General features: G+C 36.7%; 5 protein-coding genes across 5 annotated transcripts; 2 read left to right on the top strand and 3 right to left on the bottom strand.

Annotated features, from left to right (window-relative positions):
• Positions 1-328: 328 nt before the first annotated feature.
• Positions 329-1,398, bottom strand: LOC120008410 (transcription factor bHLH30-like). The gene is made up of 2 exons (XM_038858712.1): positions 1,033-1,398; positions 329-960 (listed from the first exon to the last, which is right to left on the bottom strand). Exons 1-2 carry the CDS (start codon positions 1,228-1,230, stop codon positions 538-540), a joined length of 621 nt encoding a protein of 206 aa, XP_038714640.1. The 5' UTR covers positions 1,231-1,398; the 3' UTR covers positions 329-537.
• Positions 1,399-5,129: 3,731 nt separating this feature from the next.
• Positions 5,130-9,387, bottom strand: LOC120008859 (PC4 and SFRS1-interacting protein-like). Its single transcript, XM_038859218.1, has 9 exons — positions 9,209-9,387; positions 8,374-8,536; positions 8,146-8,237; positions 8,015-8,057; positions 7,726-7,782; positions 7,541-7,592; positions 6,652-6,746; positions 5,560-6,339; positions 5,130-5,471 (listed from the first exon to the last, which is right to left on the bottom strand). The coding sequence occupies exons 2-9, from the start codon at positions 8,509-8,511 to the stop codon at positions 5,340-5,342; spliced, it is 1,389 nt and encodes a 462-aa protein (XP_038715146.1). The 5' UTR covers positions 8,512-8,536; positions 9,209-9,387; the 3' UTR covers positions 5,130-5,339.
• A 577-nt stretch (positions 9,388-9,964) lies between these two features.
• Positions 9,965-10,677, top strand: LOC120009596 (uncharacterized protein At5g64816-like). The gene has a single exon (XM_038860248.1). It carries the CDS (start codon positions 10,103-10,105, stop codon positions 10,478-10,480), a length of 378 nt encoding a protein of 125 aa, XP_038716176.1. The 5' UTR covers positions 9,965-10,102; the 3' UTR covers positions 10,481-10,677.
• Positions 10,678-11,605: 928 nt separating this feature from the next.
• On the bottom strand, positions 11,606-13,082 carry LOC120009595. The gene is made up of 2 exons (XM_038860247.1): positions 11,961-13,082; positions 11,606-11,738 (listed from the first exon to the last, which is right to left on the bottom strand). The coding sequence occupies exon 1, from the start codon at positions 13,026-13,028 to the stop codon at positions 12,063-12,065; it is 966 nt and encodes a 321-aa protein (XP_038716175.1). The 5' UTR covers positions 13,029-13,082; the 3' UTR covers positions 11,606-11,738; positions 11,961-12,062.
• Positions 13,083-17,564: 4,482 nt separating this feature from the next.
• Positions 17,565-22,415, top strand: LOC120009715 (MADS-box protein SVP-like). Its single transcript, XM_038860404.1, has 9 exons — positions 17,565-17,718; positions 17,942-18,153; positions 20,555-20,633; positions 20,720-20,781; positions 20,913-21,012; positions 21,098-21,139; positions 21,486-21,527; positions 21,625-21,791; positions 22,182-22,415. The coding sequence occupies exons 2-9, from the start codon at positions 17,972-17,974 to the stop codon at positions 22,195-22,197; spliced, it is 690 nt and encodes a 229-aa protein (XP_038716332.1). The 5' UTR covers positions 17,565-17,718; positions 17,942-17,971; the 3' UTR covers positions 22,198-22,415.
• The last annotated feature ends 889 nt before the right edge of the window (positions 22,416-23,304 follow it).

Raw genomic sequence — 23,304 nt, 5'->3', positions numbered from 1 at the left:
GAACGTAACAATAATCCCTCACTTTTCAAACGTAACAATTTGGTCACTGGAATTTATGAGTTGTTACACGGTCAATTTTCATGCAAATATGGTCAGTCAAATAGCTGACTTTGTGAGTTGTTACACGATTAATTTTCATCCAAATCCAACTTTGACTTCACAGAATGTCACTCATCTCAATAGTACTCTCACAGAATCACGTTTAACTACAAAGTTATTACGGGATGTTATCCTCTAGAAAAATGTGATGTTGATCGTTATAAATTAAAATTATTTATATATGTTAATAGACCGCAACATATTAGCGAGAGGTTTCAAACTTAGAACGGTGACCATGAACCAAAATATCTCTAGCTTGTTTTTCTGGTTTTTCTTTTGATTTTGCGTTTGTTACAAATCGCGTATAAACAAACCTACACGGCTACACGCAAAAACCTATCCATCTACTTTGGGCTATACATATATTTGTCACCATTTTAACTACGGCCTCATTACAGTTTACCCGGCCCGGCCCGGACTATTGTCTCAATACTAGTCCTAACCCTCATAAATCGACCCATAAAATCGAGCCCGTTTACTTCCACTAAGCCCACTCGAGGCCCCATTATCGATAACGGCCTTCAGGGCCCGCTTCAAAGCCTCAATTTCCTCCTCCCCGCCGCCACCGGCCCACTGCATCATCACAACAATCTTAGTCCGTCCTCCAACCGTCGTCATCTCCGTCTTCACCGGCTTGGCACGAACAGACCGAATCACCTGAATCAACTCCCTGTTCAGACCCGGTCTATCCTCGCAGCACAGAATGACCTTAATCACCTTATTTTCGCAGCCGCAATAACTCAGAGTCAGCTCATCCGATTCGCTGGGAACCAACCCGTGCCGAGTCGCCACGTCAGCAGCTTTCCTCCCCAGCTCCCTCACGTGATTCACCACCTCCGCTAGCAACGACGCCTTGTCTGTCTACAAAAACCACAATATAAGCACATAGAGCAAAATGACAATAATAATGTCAAGTTTTTGAACGGAAACAACCTTTGTGGTGTTAGGAAGGAGAAAACGGAGGGTATTGAGGTGGTTGTTGATACGCTGCCGGCGTCTCCTCTCGGCTTCCCTGTGTGAGTCCGTTGATCTCCTATCAAGTGGCTTTGACCCCGAGCTCTGGATCGATTCTCCACCATCGATCATGTTTACCGAACTTTTCTTATAAACAAACCCTTGAAAAGGAAGCATCACAGTAACACAGTTTTGTGTAAAACACAGAGGGAAAATAACAAATGAAGAGAAGGCGAAGAGTCCGAGGAGATGATAATGTTTGACGCAAGAGGGAGGAGATACGGTGTACGGAGAATCGGAGACCGTTTAAATCAATCAAAAACTACTTTTGAATATACAGAGAACAAAGAGAGTGATCGAAAAATGCAAATGAAAAGGTGAAAACTTTAGAACAAGAGTGTGAGGCGAGCACAAGTATAAAAGGACGAACTCCTGCTCCTGTTAAGGAGTTCCCTTTTTCACCCCCCGGTTTGATAAGTAAAGTATTAGACAAAAGGTCGAAATGGAATCATCATCTCGGGTAAAGGCAGTTTGGTATGAAGTATGAACAACAAAAAAGTTAAAAACTGTATTTTTTTTTATTTGACTGAAATTAATAAAAATTAAAGGTTCCAGATACTGTACCCAATTAATGATTATTATAATTAGAAGAATTTGAGATGGATCATGGATGAGAAGAAGATAGTAAAGAGAAGTGAGAAAAAAGTTTGACCAAAATTATTTGAGATATTGTTGGTTTTGGGTTCAAGGCTCGCTTAATCTTGTCATTTTATTAAAAAATGCCTTCAAGTGTTGAAATGTTGAACTTACTTATAAATTATATCACTTGATACTCTCCACAATGATGTAAAACATTTTCATTATAACATTTTCCTGCATTTGTGAATTTGGTTATGCGAGATCCAACGAATAGAGTGTTTATCCATAAAGATATTCGAAATGCTCAACAAGTGACCTAAATTGACGAATTTTTTTAGGATCGAATCAACGTTCGGATACAATATTATAATTTAAATTTTTTGAGAATGATGAGAGGAAGGAGGAGAAAATTAGGTGAGATAAAAGTTTTGACCTAAGGCCCATCATATTTTATCCTTATTGAAATGACTTTAATATTGAGTTTGATTTATAAACCACATTATTCTATTCTAGTCCCTCACCTGTGAGACATGCATGTTCATTCTAACAAACTATATATTTATGGGGATAAAGATAAAGATGTGCATTATATTTATGGGGAGGGATATTAGTCCTTTGTAGTGGGATATGATTGGTAGTTCCATTAAACGTGGTGCAAAAGCGAAACGTGGCACACAAATCATTCTCAAATGAGAGCACCACTCGCGGTGGCGGCGATAGCCTTTTAAGTTGTTAAAGCAGTAATGTTAGGGATCATAGTAATAATCATCCTAGCAGTGTGGTGACATCAAGAGACTCATTGAAAATCCGAATGCATGTCATATACAGAAGGGATGCTTATGAGATAATTATTACTGGGATCTTTATCATTTTTATTGTTAAAGAGCTCGATCATTAAGCACGCAAACTTAATTAGGGATGGCAAAAAAAACCGATCCGAGCACTATCCGCAGGGTACCCGATCTATTTAAAACCCGAAAACCGATCTTATAGGTTTTGGAAAAGGTTTTGGTTTTGGTTTTGGTTTTCAAACCCGTCATGGTTTAGGGTCGGGTTTGATTTTTGATGCCGGGTTTATGGTACCCGAACTGTTTATTAAAAAGATTCATTATAGTAATAATATTATAGATTATCTATAAAGGTATACTGCTAGGATACTAAATTATAACATAATAAAGCATATTAAAACATATATATTTATAGAAACATACGAATAAGACTATAAATTAGACTAATTTGAATTATAAAATGAAAATTAATATAAACCATACTCAATATTAATTTATATTAATATAATCATCAAAGAAAAAAATAAAAATATTAAAAGTTAAATGGTAAACGGGTACTTGATGGTAAACGGTTATGAGACGGTTCCGGGTTTAGAAATTTAAATGGTTTTTTAAATGGTTTTAGAACGGTTTTGGTATAGAGTATTTTAAATGGAAACGGTTTTGGTATTTCCTAATTGGAAGGGTACCCGACCCGTTACCATCCCTAAACTTAATTGCCTAGCATAACCAAAAATATATAGAAAAATAGAAGAACTTTGGTCAAGACTAACTCTATGATGAGAATCACAAGTTCGAGCTTCCGCATTCCTATTCTCAGGTATTAAAAAAGAAAAAAAACCTAGGCTATATGATATTATGATTATATGAACGACAAAGTGTATCAGGTAAATAAGGAAAAACCCATGTAAAAAATAATAATTTGTAAGATGGGACAATCTGTAAAAAATGCATGTGAGTATGTTGGGTGGACCCCTACGACACTCTTGTTTATATGGCAGGACTTTGTCCGACAACATTTGTTAAGGAAATTGGTCTTTGAAGTGGACACTCACTCGCTCAGTCGCTGTAATAGAACCCTTTCTTGGCCCAGAAGTTTGATTTCAGAGTACTAATTATTTTACGCTTAATTTGATCATATACTTTTTTCCCTTTTTCTTTTTTATAACCGATAAATCGCAAAGCCTAACATGTCCTTTGGACAACTGAATAAGCGTTAATATCGAGACATCAAAACAACTCGCACCATGTAAGACTGAACCAAAATCTACGAGGGTTAAAATAAAAAAGGCTCCTAAATCTCCCCAGATGTAGGCTGAAAGCCCATGAGACTAGGAAAATCTCAGAGAAATACTCAGACCATCTGATTCGAACTCTCATCTTAATGACATGTATCCGCCATAAACCCATAAATATAACCAACTTAACTGTTGCTCTTGATCTGTGGTTAATTTGGCCATATACGACAATATGTGAACTAAAATTGGAAAATACCGTATTAATTCTGCTCATTAACAACAAATTAGTTCTTTACTAATTTTCATAAAATGAGCAAAGAAAAGTAAAAAAGAGAGAGAGCTTGGAAGCTGATCCATCTGAGACGGGATTAAGCCCAGAGGGAACAGAGAGGCCTGAGACTAATGACTGTACCTTTTGATTCCTCTGCGTTGGTACCCACACAAACAGATCTTAAAGCAGACCAATATAAACAAAGGAAAAAATAAAAAAGATTGGCAGAGACAAAGTTTCGAGTAAACAGCAGAATGGAAGGTCCTTAAAAGGCCAAGCCTATGCCTTACAGATGGACGGTCTCACTGCTTCCCTGTCAATATGTGTAACAGTAGCGACTGAGAAAACAGTAGCACTTCATGCTATATCATGCAACAACAGTACTGATCACGTATGTATCACAAATTAAGTGTAATCATGATGTCTGTTTTCATGGATGGATGCAGTAGTACTCTGCTTGTTAAAACAAATTAGTGAAACATGTATATGAAGCTCAAGGTGACAAAGAAGTTGTATCGAGTTTGTCGGTAGGAGCAGACAAAGACAAAGATGAAACTGGGTAAAAACAGGAACTTAAAGCACCTGTCAATCACCTTGTTAAAAAAAAAATGAGGATGAGGAATCGAAACAGTCTTGAAGATGTTAATAAATTGGCGATAGTCTAGTAGGTTATCTCTCCAGACTCAAGGCGTAAACAATCTCATCCGAGATTATGAGTTAGATTTTAAGCTGGTGTCACTATTTTCAAATGGTTTGTGCAGGGCCTTGGTTTAACTAACATGTCGAATCGGTTTGCGGGTGTCTAGCAAAGCTCAAATTTAGGCGTAATCGATTGTCCAAAGAGAAAAGGAAGAGTCTTGAAGATGCTTGGTGTACCCAGCAAGATTTATATGGGCCGACTTGGCAAAATGGGCTGCTGCGGGCTAATGATCTGGTCTCATTCCCAGGGCCATCCTTCCTGACCTACAAGAGTCTTTGGGCTTCGGATTTGGAGAGTGGGCATGACCACCCTCCGAAACCGAAGGGGTTGCAAGGACTGATGTGGTGCTGATGGTAATGTCACCGATCATGTTCTGGCATTCAAGCTCTGAAGCTCATATATGAATCAAGAAAAAGCAATGATAAATAGGAAACCCCAGCAAAGAACAAATCAACGAGCTTGAGTTCTGTTCATCACCTTACCAATCCTTACAAAATACTAGTGCTGGACCAAAAGTGAAAGGATGTGAAGTAAAGCTTTCTATGAATCACAACAATCGAACCCCGCAGACTAAAGGGTTCAATTAAATAGGCAAGATAGATACTTTTTTGCGACCAGTTGTTACAAAATTGGGTTGATTGGTGCAATTGTTACACAGTTGAATCAGAGTCTACATTTATACCGAACGGAGACCCAGTAGGGGCAGCCAACCCAAGGTCTTGCATCACCCTCAATCTCCTACTTGTACTCAGCTTTGGGAGTGTTCCATACGTACGCGGTCCCTGGAAGAGATGTTTAACAAATCAAGATTGTATGTATGTCACTCTCCATAACAAGGCTTCTATGAAAATGGAATAAGAAAATACTTACTGAGCTTGGGGAATTTAATCTCTGATCCTTTTGTCCCTTTTTTTGCTTGGGGGTATCGATTATCATGTCAATGCTTTGGCTGTTTTGCTTTAATTCCTTTTGCATCTCAAGTGACTTCGGGACTACGTTCCTCTTACCTTCCTGAGCACTTGTCTTATCTGACATACATTTTTTACGCAATTCATTCTTGTGCTTTCTGTTTGATAACTCTTCCTTGTTACTCATGGCATCAGGCTCGTATTTCACATGCTTCCTGATTTGTTCAGCGTGCCTTCTGCCATCTTCTGGTTCGTCTATCTTTCTAGTTGGCTTTCCATCTTGGCCGGAGAGTTTTCCATTTGCTGCCTCCTTACTCATTGGACTATTCAGCTTACATTTCCTATGTAACATGTCTCTCTTGGGACTTTGACATTTTGCTTCTTCTCTGGCACATTTGCTATTTCCCTTAATTTTCTTCACTCTGCCTAGCTCATTTTTCTTCGCTTCTACATAAGAACTTGGGCACTCTTGCTCGAGTGTCTTCTGCAATCCATATTCTTCAGCGGTTTGTCTTCTTGTCTTCACCCCAAGCCCTGGCCTATCCAGCTTGATGTTCTTCACCATCCCATTTTCCTCCGAGGGTTCAGCTTTCACTTCAAATGCAGTTGAACAAGATCGTTTTTGTTTCCTTTTCAACTTATCTTGATTTGATATTTGGCAATCCGGATCCTCAACTTCTTCAGTCTTCACCGCTTTTTGTGGTGTAACGGTGTCAAGTTGTCTCCTTGGACTAACCCTTACCTAGTGCAACACTAATACAGTTACTGCAAGTCTATATCAGGAATTGTGACAACATACAGGAAGACCAAACAGCTAACAACTTACAGAAAATTTTATACTAATCAAATTATCTTTTCGAGTGCTTTGTGATATTCTGTTTTCTTGTTGAACATTGCTAACAGAATTATTTTTCTTCAGTAAGAGGAAGATGTGCCACTCTACCTGGTCCTTCGCTAGTCATAGTTATCCTAATTCCTAGCACTCGATAGCTTTTTCTTGTATCATGAACACAGTAAAACATATATCTGAAGAAAAAGAGGATCCCAAACTCACACAATCTGAAGCTTCGTGTTTCTGATCGACTTGCTTATGATTTTTATGATTCAACCTCCTGTACTCTACAGAGTCAATAATGACATCTGTTGATCCTGAAAAGTCAAAATATGTTGGTTAGAATTAAATCTCGAGCATAGAACAAGTTCACTTAGACATCCACGTCAAGAAAAATATTACACACAAAATCACAGTTTTTCATGACAAGAACAAGAAACTAGAGATACAGAATACCCTCTGAAAGGATGAAAGGGACTAGGAAGAGCACAAACAGTATCTCAAACAACTTTGAGAAAACAAAGTAAAATTCTAATTCTAAACGTCGTGTTAATAATGATGCCATCTTTTAAGTCAACAAAGATAAAAGGAAATTTGAAGAATTCTTCTGGCTACTAAAGGGCTCAATGTCAATCACATGAAAGGCCCAGAATTAAGCAGGCCAACATTAAGTCAGATATAATAGTGTTCCGCCATTATAGTTGATTGATAGAAATAAAAACTTATCGTAATTAATCAATGGTCGTATAAACTAGAACATAGGGTACGCTAGTGATAAATCTACCACATTTTCAATCCTTTGCCATATTATGTTGGGGGACACTAGAAGCTTTATGATTCTTTACTTTAGCAGCAGAATCTTTATGATGCTATCAATTGATTTAACTCCAGATAAGAATCATCACAAGTCAGACAATGAACATGTATTTTGATGCTTAGATTAAAAAAAACTTGGTCTCCAGTACTGGCACAGAAGTAAAGTGTAAAGAACAACAAGATAGAATCAGGACGAGTATTCATGTCACACAAAATCACATCAACCCGCATGTAGTATCAAGCAACAAAGAAATAAGTAATTAGTACAAATGTGACCAAATGAGAATAAGCTAACCTATGAACTTTGACCGAGCCCTCGATCTGCTGGATTTCAAGCAAGATCTATGCTGTAGACATCCAATTTATAGGTAAATCACGAAGCATAATTGTTCAATAATCACTGCTAAAGAAAGCCAAGTTCAACATTCTAATGAATTTCTGAAGATTAGCCAAATTAAGGGAAATGACGTACTCACGTACCAGGTCTAGAGTTTTCTGAAGAATTTTATGGAAACATCCATCATTCTGCTTGAGTATCTGAGAATAAAAGGTTAGAAAAAAGGAAAACAACTCTAGTGCACAAGGTCCCGCAGTGGGCGGTATCGGTTACAAGGAATTGAACCTGTGACCTCTAGGTTGCACCATTACAACTCTACCACTGGGTCACATGTTCGCCTATATAATACGGAAAAAATAATTGAGAACAGTACAGAGCATAAGATGGTCAACATAGCACACAAAAATGTCGTGTCTTTGAACATATACTTACCACAGGAAAATCAGAACAATACTCAACAGGATCCACATACTTGCTGCAACAGAATATGACACAACTTACTCAGTCAAATTAGGTTAAAGGCAAAGAAAGAACAACATTTAAGCAAGGGAAAAGGCACCGACTATTCATAGCTTCCGTACAGCCTTACAAGAACATTCCTATCTGATCTTTTACAAGGTCTAAACCCTCCACTCACAGTATTTTCATCAGTTACCTAATAATAAAAAAAAAAAATTAGAACTTGCAACTAATTTCACTTTAAAAAAAAAGGCTTGGCCATACTTAGTGGTAGTACCACCAAGCCTCAAAGATAAAAAGATCCAGTAGACGAGCAAAATCTGATTGCATACTTGCCCAGGCCACCAGGAGCTGCTATCAAGCTTGACCCAAATCATATCCCCTGGATGAACCTCCCCTCTCAAGTGCCTAGCTGAAACCTCGTCCCCACCTTCATTGCTTTTGCTAGTTGCTACAGACTTGCCTTTCATGGCTCCTTGTTGTAATTAAAAGAATCTGGCCACAAAAGCAAGTACATGAAAACAAACCTCAAGGCTAATTATATTTCATCAGCAATCAAAAAAAATAAAATTTGCAATGCTTATGTTATAGCATTCCAATCATCCAGAGCATCTCACAACTCTTACAGCCAAAACAGATGATGTGATAAACCTCACAGTACCACAAAATGCAGGTAATTCGATTGCTTTTAAAATCCTTATTAGATTCACAAGCATGTTCAATACTGAAAAACAAAATACCGAACGCGCATTTGGGTCCTGTCCAATTCCAAATGGCTGGCGTGAAGAAACCCAATAACAGCCCCAAGGCCCAAACGGGTACTCCAGCTTCAACCACCGTTTGGCTAATAGGAAAACAGAGAAAAAGACAAGAAAATACACCGAAAATCTCTTGGTTTCATCAATCCTATCACTAACCCAGTATAACAGGTGTACTAAAGTATGTTTGATGTTTCAGCCCTCACTATCAAGATCAAAAAAAAAATCCCAAACAAGATCAACAATGTAGAAAAACATTATTCGAGCTCCAGTTTTATTTTCTTTTAACTTTTTTTAGCATTTGTATTAAAAACGAAACCACAATCTCCATAACATTAAAAGGGGGATTCAAGAACTGAATCAAACATCAAACAAGAGCAACAGACAACAGAGATGTGTGGATACTCACGCTTCACTACTGCAAAGCAAACATGTTTTCAAGAGAGATGCTCAAGGAAATCGGAATCCATAGGCAGATACGGGAAATGAAATGAGAACGTCGTAGAGAAGGAAAGCGAAGAAGAGTGAGTGAGGAATGAGATGGTCTCGAACAATGTGAGACAGAGGGCTTTGATGGGACTCGATGGTAAATTCACGACATTTTCACTCCCAAAGCGCGCTAATCTCACTTTTAACCCAATATTAGTACTATTTAATCTCTCTGTTTTTGCCTTAATTTACTTGTTAATGGCACAGCTGTAAGGGTGTGGTTGGGTGCTTGGCTCCCTATCTTAAAATTTTTTAGTCCGCTGGTAAACAACCAATAATCAGAGTCCAAGTGTCCATATGATTGTCTACAAAAGTAAAAAAATTGTTTACGGGTGACAAATTTCCGTCCGATAAATAAGTTTGAACATAATTATACATAAGAAATTTGGGTTCAATCGTCCGATTTAAAACCAGGTGCAAGTTTAGGTCCAAACATAGAAATTTTGTTCGGTTTACTTGTCCGAACCCTGATTCGAATTAAATTATTGTCTGGTTTACTTGTTCGGATTTGGTCAATTAAATAAGTTGAATTCAATTCAAATTACGATTCAGATACATAAAACTATAAAAATATTCGTAAACACGCACGTGATGTTATCCGATCTAGAATGATCGCCACCCCTAAAGGCTAAAACTGTGTATTAAAATTTGTGGATGCTTTAAAAAGAAAACAGGGTGCATGAAACTAAAATGTGCCGGGTCGCACAGAGTCCACATCTGAAGCTTTCCCTTGGAACCCCGCCCGCCGCTTCTGCAAAACAACCTTCAAATTACTCCTCCTGCATAACCAAATAGTTCCTCTGTCGAAGCAGTTATGGTGGATCCATGGTGGTCACTTCTGGGTGCCGCAATACCGGCTATAATTGTGGCCGGACAAGCTATGAGGATGAAGAAAAGAAGAACCGAAGAGCAGAGCGGAAGCGGACGCGAGAAGAGGTCCGAGCACAAGTTTGTCTGCGAGAGGGTATGCACTTCGAAGAGACTGCTTAAGAAGGTCGGTACGTTATCTAAAGACCCAACTATTGATACTTGCGTTACTGTTTGTGGAGTTTCTGAGGTTGATGCGTGTGCTGATGCTTGCACGAGAACTGTTTGTGTAAATGACCACCAAGTGCCCAACTGGAATGATGCCTGTCTCAGGATGTGCCAAAGCGAGTGCCTTCGACTATCAAATTCGTCTGTTGTTTCTTGATGTGACTGCGCATTTTGAGCATAAAAATAAGTGTCTTTTTGAGATGGGGGGTCGAATCAGAGCTTAAATTCTATTCCAAGAACCCCAGAATGTGCTTTTTAAATTTGGAATACAATGTCATTGTGAAAGCATCACATTCCAATTTGTTTGTTATTGCGGATCTTTATGCTGAAGAAATCATTATTATACAAGCTCTATCACCAAATTCCGTTCGCCGTTCTAAGGTGAACCAAGATAGGAAATTTACTTCGCAATCCTTTCTGGTTGGTTATTGGTGCAAACCATGACAGAAAAAAAATGTTGCAAACAACTTCATTTTTGTTTTTTTGGGTCATTTTACAGTCCATATTACAATAATAACACGTGAAAGCAAACAATAGAGAGATCTAAGAGCATCGCATCTCTAATGGTAGATGCAAAAATGGTGAATAAAGATAGGTTTAAAACCATACATGTACAGCAAGAAGGGACAATGTGTGTGTCATGCATTTCAGAAAAGATGTTGATTTGCTAAAATACTTGGAGCTCAACCATAAATTTTTTAATCTCATGCAATGAAGATGCAACACCTGCATCTCAGATTTCCCATAGCCCATAGGGCAACTCTTCCATTCACATCAGCAAGCTCATGTGGCACACCAAGCTCAGGCGCTCTGTTTTCCAGTTGAGGCAAGATTACTATAGCATATCACTGCTAGCTGGTCTTCGTTTATTTGTTTTGCTCTGTCTACTTGTTTTCCTCTTTCTTTTATGATTATGTTTTGCATCATTGCTTTTTTTTTCCCTGTTTGCTTTATGTTAATATATCTGAGGTTTATAATAAAAAAAAAAAGTTTGAGAGGAGGTTTATGATTGGGAGGGGAGGGTTGGCGAAGATTCCATAAAAAAAAAATATGTAAATTTCTATGAGGACCTCCCCAACCACCCCGAACATTCCTCCCAAACTAAGCGAATCACAAATTAGGCTTCAAGAAAGTATGCTGAATGCAAAGTGTGTTCCATGGCAATTTGTTTTCTTCACATTTTTGTCTACTTGAATAGGACAAGCAATGAAAACCGGATGAGCGCACATTGTTGCTCAATATACCATGCACCTATCTGCTTACAAGAGTATAGAAACCATTGTTCCATAGTTCAAATTTTGAGCTTATTCAAGAAGGGGGTTGATTTCCTGAAAACAGTCTATCTGTGTACATCTTGTTTGTCCTCCGCACATTGTTGTCGTCTGTCCCTGGGACATGTCGATGACATGGGCATTCTAGCATTATTGGAACACATAGAACAGTCAGGAGTATAGACATATCCATCTTCACGCCAATTAAACATAGCCAGTTTCAAGACAATTAAACCTATGTCCCAATTACATTGCTACAAACTATAATGTTACTTGCAGTAAAATTCCTCAACGAAAACAACAATAATAACAATAGTAATAGCAATGCAATTTCCTCTACAAACAGCACAAACGCAACAACAGTACCTATAATTTACCCAAGTTCAGGCAGCTCCGGCCTCCTTCATCTACAGCAAAGAAGATAGAGGCTCTCTCCAACGCTCCCTCTACCACAACAGTACCAATAGTTTAACCCACATTCTTGCGGGGCCTTCCCCTTTTTCTAGAGGCATTGCTTTGATTAGCTTCCATCACGGCTTCCCTTCCATCTACCGCAATAGACCCTGTCTCGCCGCCACCACCATTTTTATTACCGCCGTTTTGTTCACCTGCAAACATTGGTGGCATCCAATTGGGAAATCCGGCTGCTGCTTTAGCTGTAGTCTCCCCTCCATTCTCCGCAGTCCCCAAAGTATAGCCGAGTGGGAAGAAGGCCCAGCAGCAATAGTATGCCTCCTGCCCAGGAACAAACGGCGGCAAGGATGAAATAAACGCCGCATGAAAAGCCCTCTCACAATTCTGGCACCTCAAACAACACCCCTCGTAAACCCTAGGGTACTCGTACAGATTGTAACAATACGGACACGTTGTCCAGAAAGTCGATGATCTCAGCCGCTGATCCTCGTCGTTTTTTTCGCTAGCGGTTTGCTTATTCCTCGCGGATTCAGCGCTTGTCTTTCTAGCACTGGTTGGGCGTTGGATCTGGCTTCTCCGGACTGGCAATTTATTAGACAAATCAATCTTCGAAAACAGAGACATTTCACTATCGTACAGCATCTTCTTTGATGAATCCGACAGGACTGCCCACGCATCTGAAACAAATTTGAAAGCCTGATCGGCGTAGGCGAATTTGTTCTTGTCCGGATGGAGGAGCAAGGCGAGCCTGCGGTACTGCTTCCTCATGAGTTCGTTATCAGCAGCCCGCCCGTCGAGTTGCAAGATGGAATACCAGTCATGGTGGTTGTTGACGCGCTTTTCTGCGGCGGTGAGCACATCGGAGATGGCTAAGATCTGATCCGAGCCTTCTAAAAGGGGTTCGGTTTCTTGGGCTAATACTGCGAACTCGCGTGAGCCGTTGAGGTCTCGCGATCGTAGTAGCTTCTCGGCGATTCCAAGCAACCGTTCTGCTTCGGTTCTACTAGGATTTTCCTCCATTGATTTTCTTACGAAGGCGAAAACGGAGATAGAGAGTGGGTTTGTCGTTTGAGCCTGCGAATGGCTGCGATGCGTTAAAGGCTTGAAGCATTAAAGCGTAATATCCGTAGTGGAGTAATGGCTATTTTGTCTTTTCACTTTAGATTCTGCCATCCTCAAACAGCGTAATTGACATTGGGCCTATGGGCCGTAATATCCGTATAGCTTTTCACGTTGAACTACTGTCTATTATTGTCGTTTGAAAATTGGGCCTATGGGCCGAAACTCTTATTGAAAACCCAAAAAGAGACCTCTCTTTGCAGTTTGCAGTAGGCACTAGGCGGCAACTTCTATTTGGGCTTTGGAGGAACAACGGCCCGTTTATCAAATTTACTGCTTCTGGGCCATCAGGTATGAGGTAAACTATAATTAATTTTCAAAAGAACTAGATAAAATAACTTGAAACAATATCTGGTGGAGTAAAAATACATCTACCTTCCCCATACCATCCTCAGTTCCTCACCATTGCCCGATATATAGAAACTTAGTGAAGCGTGACCACAAATCAAAAGGCAAGAGTAACGGGAAATGTGCTCTCGTGGTTGGTTTTTAAGCTCAAAAAATTGCATCTAAAATGTGAGAGAAGTTGGAATTTACTTATAAACTAAGTGACTATCGTGTTATGCCAGATCGATGTAGAATTTTTAGTCTTGACACTCCCCTCACTTGTGGGTTTTATTTTGTCAGACTCGACAAGTGGACATGTAGAAGCATGTCCAACTGGACTAAGACATTGCTCTAATATCATATTGAAATTTTCAATCCAACTACATTGAATAGATTGTCCCCTCTAAGCAACGAGCATGCACTGATTTGTTTTTCATAGATCATCACCTCGGTTTTTAGGCCCCAAAAAATACATTTATTATGAAAGGAGTTAGATTTTGTTTATAAATTATTTGTCCAATGTGAAAATTTTAATTTTTACAAGCAATGAAGTATTGTTTTTTGCATGGTAACTAGTTAGCTAAATATTAATATTATTGGCAAGTGACTCGTTGGTTGAACAACAATCACGTTACATATAAGAGATCATCAACTTATTAGATTGTAGATTTGAATCATATCCGCTCCCCAAATCTCTGTTTAAAAAAATAACGTAATAATATTGATGGGGTAGAAATTAAAATACCTTGGAATTTGGAGATAATCGCGCGTGCTCATGGATGCAGACAAGTGTCCACTTTGGATTGCGCGTTGAGCTGCTGCAACTTGGGAACCAATGCCAAAATGGCAATCGGCTCCTTCTCCTTCCATTCCTTGAGTTTGTGGTGCCTATAAATATTCGAACCACCACCCTCCAATCAGATTATAACTGTGTTGTCAAATCTGGTCCACTCACAATAAACAAGTCCAGTAAAGAGACTTTACGTCATCCCTTTTTTTCTTTTTTTATTTATTTATATATTTAAATTCCATCGAAATGCCTAGGTTTACTCAATTATGTACACCTACACGAGCCTCTCACTGTATAATTAAACATGTATGTATTATTCTTGTAAAATTTAGATCTTGAACTGCTTAACAAGTGTAGATTTTAGTACAATAGGCATCGATCGAGAAGAATAGACAATTAAATAAACCAGTTGGATTCGCATGATCGAAGATACTTTAACACGTTTTGAGTTCCAAACCTCAAGATAAGTATGGATGGTTATGATTTCGGTGGAGTTGAATTTGGATATATATATCTTTATCTACTTTGAGATCTGTTTGGAGGAGTTTTCAAGCGGGTAGATATGCTTTATTAATGTTTTTTCATGTTTGTTTGTTTAATCCGGTGAAGTTCGATGTAATACGATATCGTTCGGTTTCTAACGATATCCGATGGAATATGATGTCATCTAGGGGTGTCCGACGACTACCAATTTTGTGTTTGTGTTTTTTTTTTTAGTTATCTTGATTGTAATTTATCTTTATGATAGCTCGAGTGTCTTGAGACCTCAAATTCTCTTTCCCAATATATATTAATGAATATATCTCAGTGGACACGATCATTTTAAAAAAAGGGATAGGTTGGTTGATGATAAAAAAAAATTGTCGAGTCATTTGAGGAAATATAAAGATGTATATTATTGCCTTCACATGAGTGGTCCAAATCAAGGAATCAAAAGTCATCAAATTATTCATCTTTTTTGGGCCAATCTTTACCATCCAAAATATATATATATTGCCAAATTAATTACTATGCATAATATCACGTATTTTTAGAATGTCTTTTATGATTTTATCAATATAATTAAGACAACAATAAATAAAAACCATCCCATCTTATCTTATCATATATATATGTATATATAGACACACGCATGGAGTCATATAAATAAGAGTCATTGTTCTTATGTTACTTTATTTTTATTTTTTTGGGAAGGAAAATTTCATTAGCAGCAAAAGAGTAGAATCTGAACTTTGGTCCATTATAATATTAATTGTATCATATACAATCAATAGTTTAAATTTGAGCAAATAATAACGCTCCCTTTGTCCCAATTTGCTTGTCATCTTTTGAAAATCCAACTTTTTAAGGGGATATCAGTTAATGCAATTCAACTTCACAAAATAAACATTTATTCCAAATTTTCATTATTTATGGTGATATTTTTTCCCCCATCAAATAGGGGTGATCAAAGTGACAATAATAACTTTGGAATACATATCCTTTTTTTACGTTTTAAAACCATTTTCCAACTCATTTCGTGTTTCACGTGTTTTTCAAAATAAACAACCAAACGTGTTTTCGATGTTATTTTATGTTTTTTCGGAAAATAAAAATAGAAAAATACATGAAAACACAAAGCATACAAATCATAACTTAAACTATCCATTGTTCATATTAGTAATTAAAATATTATAGTCATCCTAAGTATATTATAATGTTCATGCATTACTTTTCATAGCTACGTGGCTTTCTTTACTAAATTCCCAAGCCATCATATTCTTGATTGCCCAAGACCAGACACATCTACAAATTCCAGTTCACAATTTCGAAAGCTTGTCATAATATAGCTTAAACCTTCATGCTACGATGCTAAGTACCACGCCCACGTCACCAAAACTCCACCCCCTTAAGAATAGTCATACGACCTCCTCTACCTCTCATCGACCTCGACCCATACCCTAAACCTGCAGCCTTTATCGAATGTCATCCAACATCATCGTCTTACTTAGTCGATACTCTTGTAAAGCTCACGTCTTATCAATAACTTCGTAATCTTCTCGAGACACCCACCATTTATTATATTTTGAAAGAGCTTACCATTTTCTAGAAAAAGACCGAATCCATTGGATTTATTATGACACATGCCTAAAATACTCCGAACTCAATTAATTCCCTAGATTATATTGTACACGTTAAGAATCATTAACAAGTAAGCATTCGACATCAGATAAACCAAGCTTATCCTTATGCTAATATATACTAGACGTTCGCTTGAGAAAAAACACATGACTGACATGATTGTTAGAGCTTCCTTCACCGTAACCCCTCCAATAAAGAAATCTCTAACGTCATTCGTGAGTTCTGCATAATTGTCGATGACCCCTTATTCTAAATTCTTGATTGTATAAAATTTCCCCAAGATATATAATTTAAAAGTCTTTTACTGTAATTGAAATTACTTTTTAAATTGTAAAATATATATATTTAAAGACATAATCAAAAGCCAATTTACCTTGTAATAAGGGCAAATGCAATTGGAATGAATTTGCTGGGCCAACATTTTTGTTGGCCCGGTCCCACCTCTATTACACAAAAAGTCAAGTCAAACACGTATTCAAATACAGCCACATCAGCAAAACACAATTTTCTATACACTTTTTCTTCCCACACACTTTCTCTTTCCATCCAACCCAACAACATTCCATTCCTCCATATTATCCACAACAAAACTACACCAAAACATCAAATATCAATACATCCACATCAGCAAAACACTTATTCCAATACAGCCACATAAGCAAAACACATTTTACAATACAGCCACATCAGCAAAAGACAACATCTTTGTTGGCCCAATACCACTTCGCCATTACATTTGCCCTTAAGAATGTAAATATTGGACTAGGAACATAATAAGTGAACAACATAAATCACTCCTGTCACGAGTTTCTTACATGAAAGTCAACATTTTATCGCGATAAATTAAATGAACATTGAAATTTGAACACATCTGAAAAAATAGGGTCACCAAAAAAAAAAAGAGTAATTATTGTGATGACAGATTGACAGGATGTTTACTTTTTGTACGAGAAGCGATCGTCCACATATATAAATTTAAATAAATAAATATCTTATTTATTAGTATTTATTATTTATTTATTTTTAAAAAAGACCCTTTGGTTTTCTTCTTACATAAAGTATCCAAGGTCTCACTTTGGTCTTCTTCTTCTCATCATATATAATTGTTTTTTTTTTTTAAACTTTCTTTTTTGGGAAAATATTTAAGAAAATATCAGGGAAAGATAACCCAAAAGGCGAGGAGGGTTTCTGCTGTTTCACTATAAAAGGAAGTAAAGTTTTCCTTTCTTGAACACAAAAACTGCATCGTTTTTACTTCTCTCTCTCTCTAGTTGGGGTGGCTTTTGGCTTCTGTGATCAGACCAAACTAAGCTAAGCTACCTAGCTACTCTCTCTCCCCCTGAACAAATTAAGGTAAAAAAAACCCACCAATACCAACTTCTCTTTTCCTATTTTGCATGAGATTGGTGGGTTTTTTTTTTAAAATTTCTTTTCTGGGTTTTTGAATTAACTAGATCTGATCTTTGTTAATACTAGTAGCTAGGGTTTTTTCTGTGACTTATTATTTTTTCAATCGATGGAGCACAAACCCATTTCACAAACTGATCCCATTCTGTTGTTCTCTTGTACTGTGAAGGTGTGAGAAAGAGACGAGTAGCTAGAGAGAATGGCAAGAGAGAAGATAAAGATAAAGAAGATAGATAACATAACAGCAAGGCAGGTGACATTCTCTAAGAGAAGAAGAGGGCTTTTCAAGAAGGCTGAAGAGCTTTCAGTGCTTTGTGATGCTGAGGTTGCTCTTATTGTTTTCTCTGCTACTGGAAAGCTCTTTGACTTTGCCAGTTCAAGGTACTCTACTGTGCATACACACACACACATATATATCCCTAATATTTATGTGATGCATTGAAACTAAAACGAAATGATCGATTTTGGAACAATAATTATTTTTTCACCCTCACAAATATATAATTAGATTTCTAGCTTTCATATCGTGTCTTTTCCTTTTGTAGATGGTTAATTGAGTATTTAAAAAGGTGGTTCAGTAAGCGGGGGACAGAAAGTCAGAAACATATAATCTTGAAGCAAACTGTGTGTGTATATATATATAAATATTTAGATGTAAATTAAGGATCCTAAATTGTTGGAGTTTTAGTTGAATTATGTGGTAGGTAATCTTTAATAATTTGTGTTTCCCATGTAAGTTCTGGTTCTAACATGTGTCATTACTCAATAGTGTTTGTCTACTACAATCCAATCTATTTAATGTTTTATAATAAATATGAGACCATGTAATTAGTTTGTTTTTCCCAATTAGTCTACTTCAAGGTCTTGTAATACTCACTGAAATTACAATCCATAATCCATATATGATTTAGTTATTCTCATTTTGAATTTGATTCATTATTTAATGTGGTGTACACTGCATCTATAATATTGTTTTGTTCACCCTGTCCATCCTACAAACACCCTTTGGTTCTAGGCAATTAAAGGCATGTCTCATATATGCATGTGTGGCTTAATTTGAATGTAATTATGTTTCCATTACTTTTACACGTTTTTTGATAGGTATAAGAAAGGGTGGGGGCTTGAACTGGGTATGATCCAATTCGAGTATATAACTTAACACCTCGGCTGATTGAGGAATTGTTGGCCCATTACTTTTACACGTGAAATAATGGTCTTTAAGGAAGTTTAAGAGGCGGTTTAATTATTTATATATAGTTAGAGAAGATGATTATAAAAAATGGAAGTTAATTGATCTTCATGCAAGTGAATGTGCTAGCTAATTATTTGTCATTGGTGATAGATATATCTCCCTTCATTAGGAACTAAAGGTCAAATTGGGAGATCACATACAGTATCTGATCAATTATATATATATGAAAGGAATATTATCCTATCCATATATGTTAAAATTATAAAAGAAATGAAAACATGATTATACAAACTCTACTTATGGCTACTGTTTTGTTTCATTTGTTGTTTTTTTTTTTGTATGAGTTTTTTTTTCAAGGGGAATTGAGAGGGATAGGAATTGAACCCACATCCTAGTGGGTGGGTTATCCCTTACATGCTAATCATTTGCCGTTCAACCACCGGTTGTTTTTTTTTTTGAAATACCTTGATAAATATGATTCTTATTGGAATCGAACCTTAGACACACATATGTTTAACCCAGTTGATTGTCAACCGAACCACCTCTCATTGGTAATCACCGGTTGGTTTGGTTGTGGTAATCCTTATAAGTAGATATATATAATATATAGTATTAGCATTTTAATTAAGTAGCTTAACCTTTTAATCCGCTTAGCTCAAGTGCTCAACTCAGCTTGAGACTGGTTAATTTATTTATGTAAAGCTAGTTAAAGAATTGAAGAAAAACCTTCTTTAGTATTATCAATTCCATCATAAAAATAAGGTCAATCAATGAATTACATTTTATTATCAATTTGGTTTATGCTTAATATATAGTACCAGAGAACAAACAGAATATAATGCAAATAAAAAACTATTAGAGTAATTCGACATGCTAATATACTATTCAATTCATGTTTGTTGTATAAGCTGCATACCCACTATGGGAAGATTTGATTTTTCTCCCATTATAATTCTTGCATTTTCTTTGAAATCTTGTGATAAATCTTGTATTTTGATTTGATTTAACCATAAAGGCCGAGGCTGATCAATAATTGTTGAATAAGAAAGTGATAATATATTTTATAGCATTAATACGTGATAACTTTGAAATTTTTTATTTGTTGTAATGCTAATTAATTAGTTAAATGCATTATTACTAATATATTAAATTTTAAGTTGTAGGTTTGTGTACTCATGAATCTCTACTTGTATCCTATTTTTCATAATGGGTGGTACAATCATATGAAAATGTGCTTAGCACAAAGAGTATATATTGTAGCTAGTCGCAATATCCTTGTGGTGGTCATGCGATGAGTTTTGTTCCAAACTTATATTTTTGTTCAGTGATAAATTTATGAGCGCCCGGGTTTCACTATCTGAGTTTAGTTGCATATCGATCAAATGTCAAAGTGACAAACTTGTATGGTGTTATTCTCAGTTATCAAAAAAGAGAGTAATATAATTGTAGTCTCATCTAGACCAAAAAAGAGAGAGTAAATATTTCGATCGTTAATTAGTATACATATCATGAATTTTTATATTTATTCATGGAATTGTTTAGTTTTTCAATTGTAACATTTTAAGTAATGTTTGTGGCTGGATTGTGAAGCATGAAGCATATCCTAGCAAGATATAACTTGCACACCGATAACCTCAACAGACCAGATCGTCCATCCCTTGAATTGCAGGTACTTTCTTTTTCTTTCTTTCTTTCTTTTTTGTTTTCCATCTAAAGCTGGTCAGAACTGTGTGTGCTAAATTTCTTAATTTATAGCTGGAAAACTCCAATCATGCCAGATTGAAAAAAGAGCTTGCTGAAAAAAGTCATCAACTAAGGTATATAAATATATGCTGTATATATATATGCTTATTTGGTGTAGTAGTTCTGTAGTTATGAAGAGATTAATTCAGAATTTTATTTGTTGATTTTTCATGTATATATGGATATCTGCTCATGAATTTGACAGGCAGATGAGAGGGGAGGATCTGCAAGGACTGAAAATAGAAGAGCTGCAGCAGTTGGAGAAAGTTCTCGAAACAGGACTTAGTCGCTTGCTCCAGACTAAGGTTAATCAATTTGTGATATATATATATATATATATATGCCTTAATTGTTTCTCACTTAACTTGCTACTATTTATGTTCTTTTCAGGGTGAACGTATTTTTAACGAGATTTCTGCACTTGAAAAGAAGGTATGTATATATACACAAACATGCATGTCTCGAGTAGTAACAAGTGTTGGGTGCAAGAAGAATAGCAAGTAGTATTGCTATAACCATTTGGTGATGACCTAGTTGGTTATCACTCTGAACTTAGGATGTAAAGAATTTCGTTATAAGTCGGGAGTTCGATATTAAGCTGACGCAACTATTTTCAAATGGTTTGTGTTAAGCCTCAGTCCAATTAACATGTCTGGCTGGTTTGCACGCGCCTGACCCGACTCGAGTTTGGAATGTCCAAAAAAGACATGTATGCTGAGTTGTTCTCGATTACCTCAAAAAAATAGTAATATTATTGATTTGTTTGCAATTATGATAGGAAGCTCAATTGATGGAGGAGAACAAGCTATTGAAACAGAAAGTAAGTAAACATGTATGCATGCATGGTTTTGTGACCTGATATATTTCTGTCCAATTACCATAATAGCGGGTTTGTGAGATTCTTGTATTATTTGCAGATGGAAATGTTATGCAAGGGAAAGAAAGTTGTCGTTGCGGATTATTCGGATACAGCTGTACAAGAAGAAGGCTTGTCGTCCGATCAGTCTGCAAACAATGTCTGCGGCAGCAGCATCAGTGGCCCTCCGCCTGAAGATGACGGCTCCGATACTTCTCTCAAATTAGGGTGAGCTAGTTTACCAATAATTGCTAGATTATATGCGTGCTTAATTCATTAATCTTGATTATAAACACGAGTCGTCGTTATCCCAATTACTTGGTCCTGCAAAGATCGCAGCATCTCCGGCTACCATTTCCAATTATGTTATTTGGGTTTGGCGCATTCCATGTAACAGGATTGTACGGTCTTGGAATGTGGGTGTCCGATCCTTATGGACTAATTAATCGAAAAGGTCCAATCCGTAAATCCAGCGTGGCGTGTGGAAGGTTTTGATCCTTTTGCTCCGAGAGGAATAGCCTCTCATCATATTGCAGCAGTGACTCTTTGCATGTTATGTAGGAAACAAAAATGGTGCTTAATTAATTAATTGTAGTTTCTGTCTCAACTGTTTTGTAGGCTTTCCCTGCTCTAGCGAGCTGGAACTTCTTGACGACTTATGAGGGGGATAAAGACATGCACAGCAGCACAGGCACTTATATTATGTTTCTTGGAATTATATATATATACACAGCAAGGATGTATTTGGCTTTCCATATATGTTATTATATATGTTGTAATAAGAAAATCCGTCAAGACATGTATGTGATTATGGATGTTTTGTCATTTAATGGGAGGTTTTTTCTTCCTACTTGTGCATGGTATTGCAATGCCAACTACTTAATCGTCTTGCTGTAGTTGTAGATCATATTAAACTATATTAAACTATGTGAGTAAACGAAATATGGCGATTTTACGTACAATTATAATTCTCTATGTAAAGGCATTAGTATATCATCATTTGTGTCTTTTATTCCAAATAATTTGGAGCCGATTGCCTGAATTTCCATGAATTCACCTAACATCAACTAATTAAAGGGTTTAGAGTTTGGGGTTTAGATATAATTCTAGCCTACTTATGAAATCGTATAGACCCGAAAGTTACGAGGTTCATTTTCATTTTGAGTAATACATTTTTTGCCCATGCGTCAATGGAAAGAACTTTGTACTTGTGGGTCTGACAGTCCGAATTTAGATCATATCAAATGTTCAAAAGTAAACTTGTATGATATTGTTATCGATTATCAAAAAGTTCAATTATAATTCTCTTGCATATTGAGATATTCTTATAACTACCTCATAATGATCACGTATTCATGGAATTTTCACAATTTACCAAAAAAGTTGTACAATGGATATTAGGTAACATAATTTAAGATTCATAGAGGAGATTGAACATTATACTTTTGGGGACTCATAATTCACCCACTATAGATGATAAAAGAGGACATACATACATGTATACATAAAGGTTGTCTAAAAAAATCGTGTCACACTGAATCGATGGTTTGATAGGTTATTGTCAAATGTATGTTAATGAGGATTGATCGAAAAACAGAAAAAATTGACCAAATTATCAATAACCGACCAAATGATAAGTTAAATTTATGTAAAAAAAACCGAACTTGGAAATCCTATATTGCCATGGTGGCGATATCATTTTTGGCCAACACAGCCTAAAAAATGATACAAAGCATAAGTA

The sequence above is a fragment of the Tripterygium wilfordii genome, chromosome 11 (assembly GCF_013401445.1).
Source record: "Tripterygium wilfordii isolate XIE 37 chromosome 11, ASM1340144v1, whole genome shotgun sequence".
In the NCBI taxonomy this organism is placed as follows: domain Eukaryota; kingdom Viridiplantae; phylum Streptophyta; class Magnoliopsida; order Celastrales; family Celastraceae; genus Tripterygium; species Tripterygium wilfordii.
This window is presented reverse-complemented; position numbering and strand designations above follow the sequence as displayed.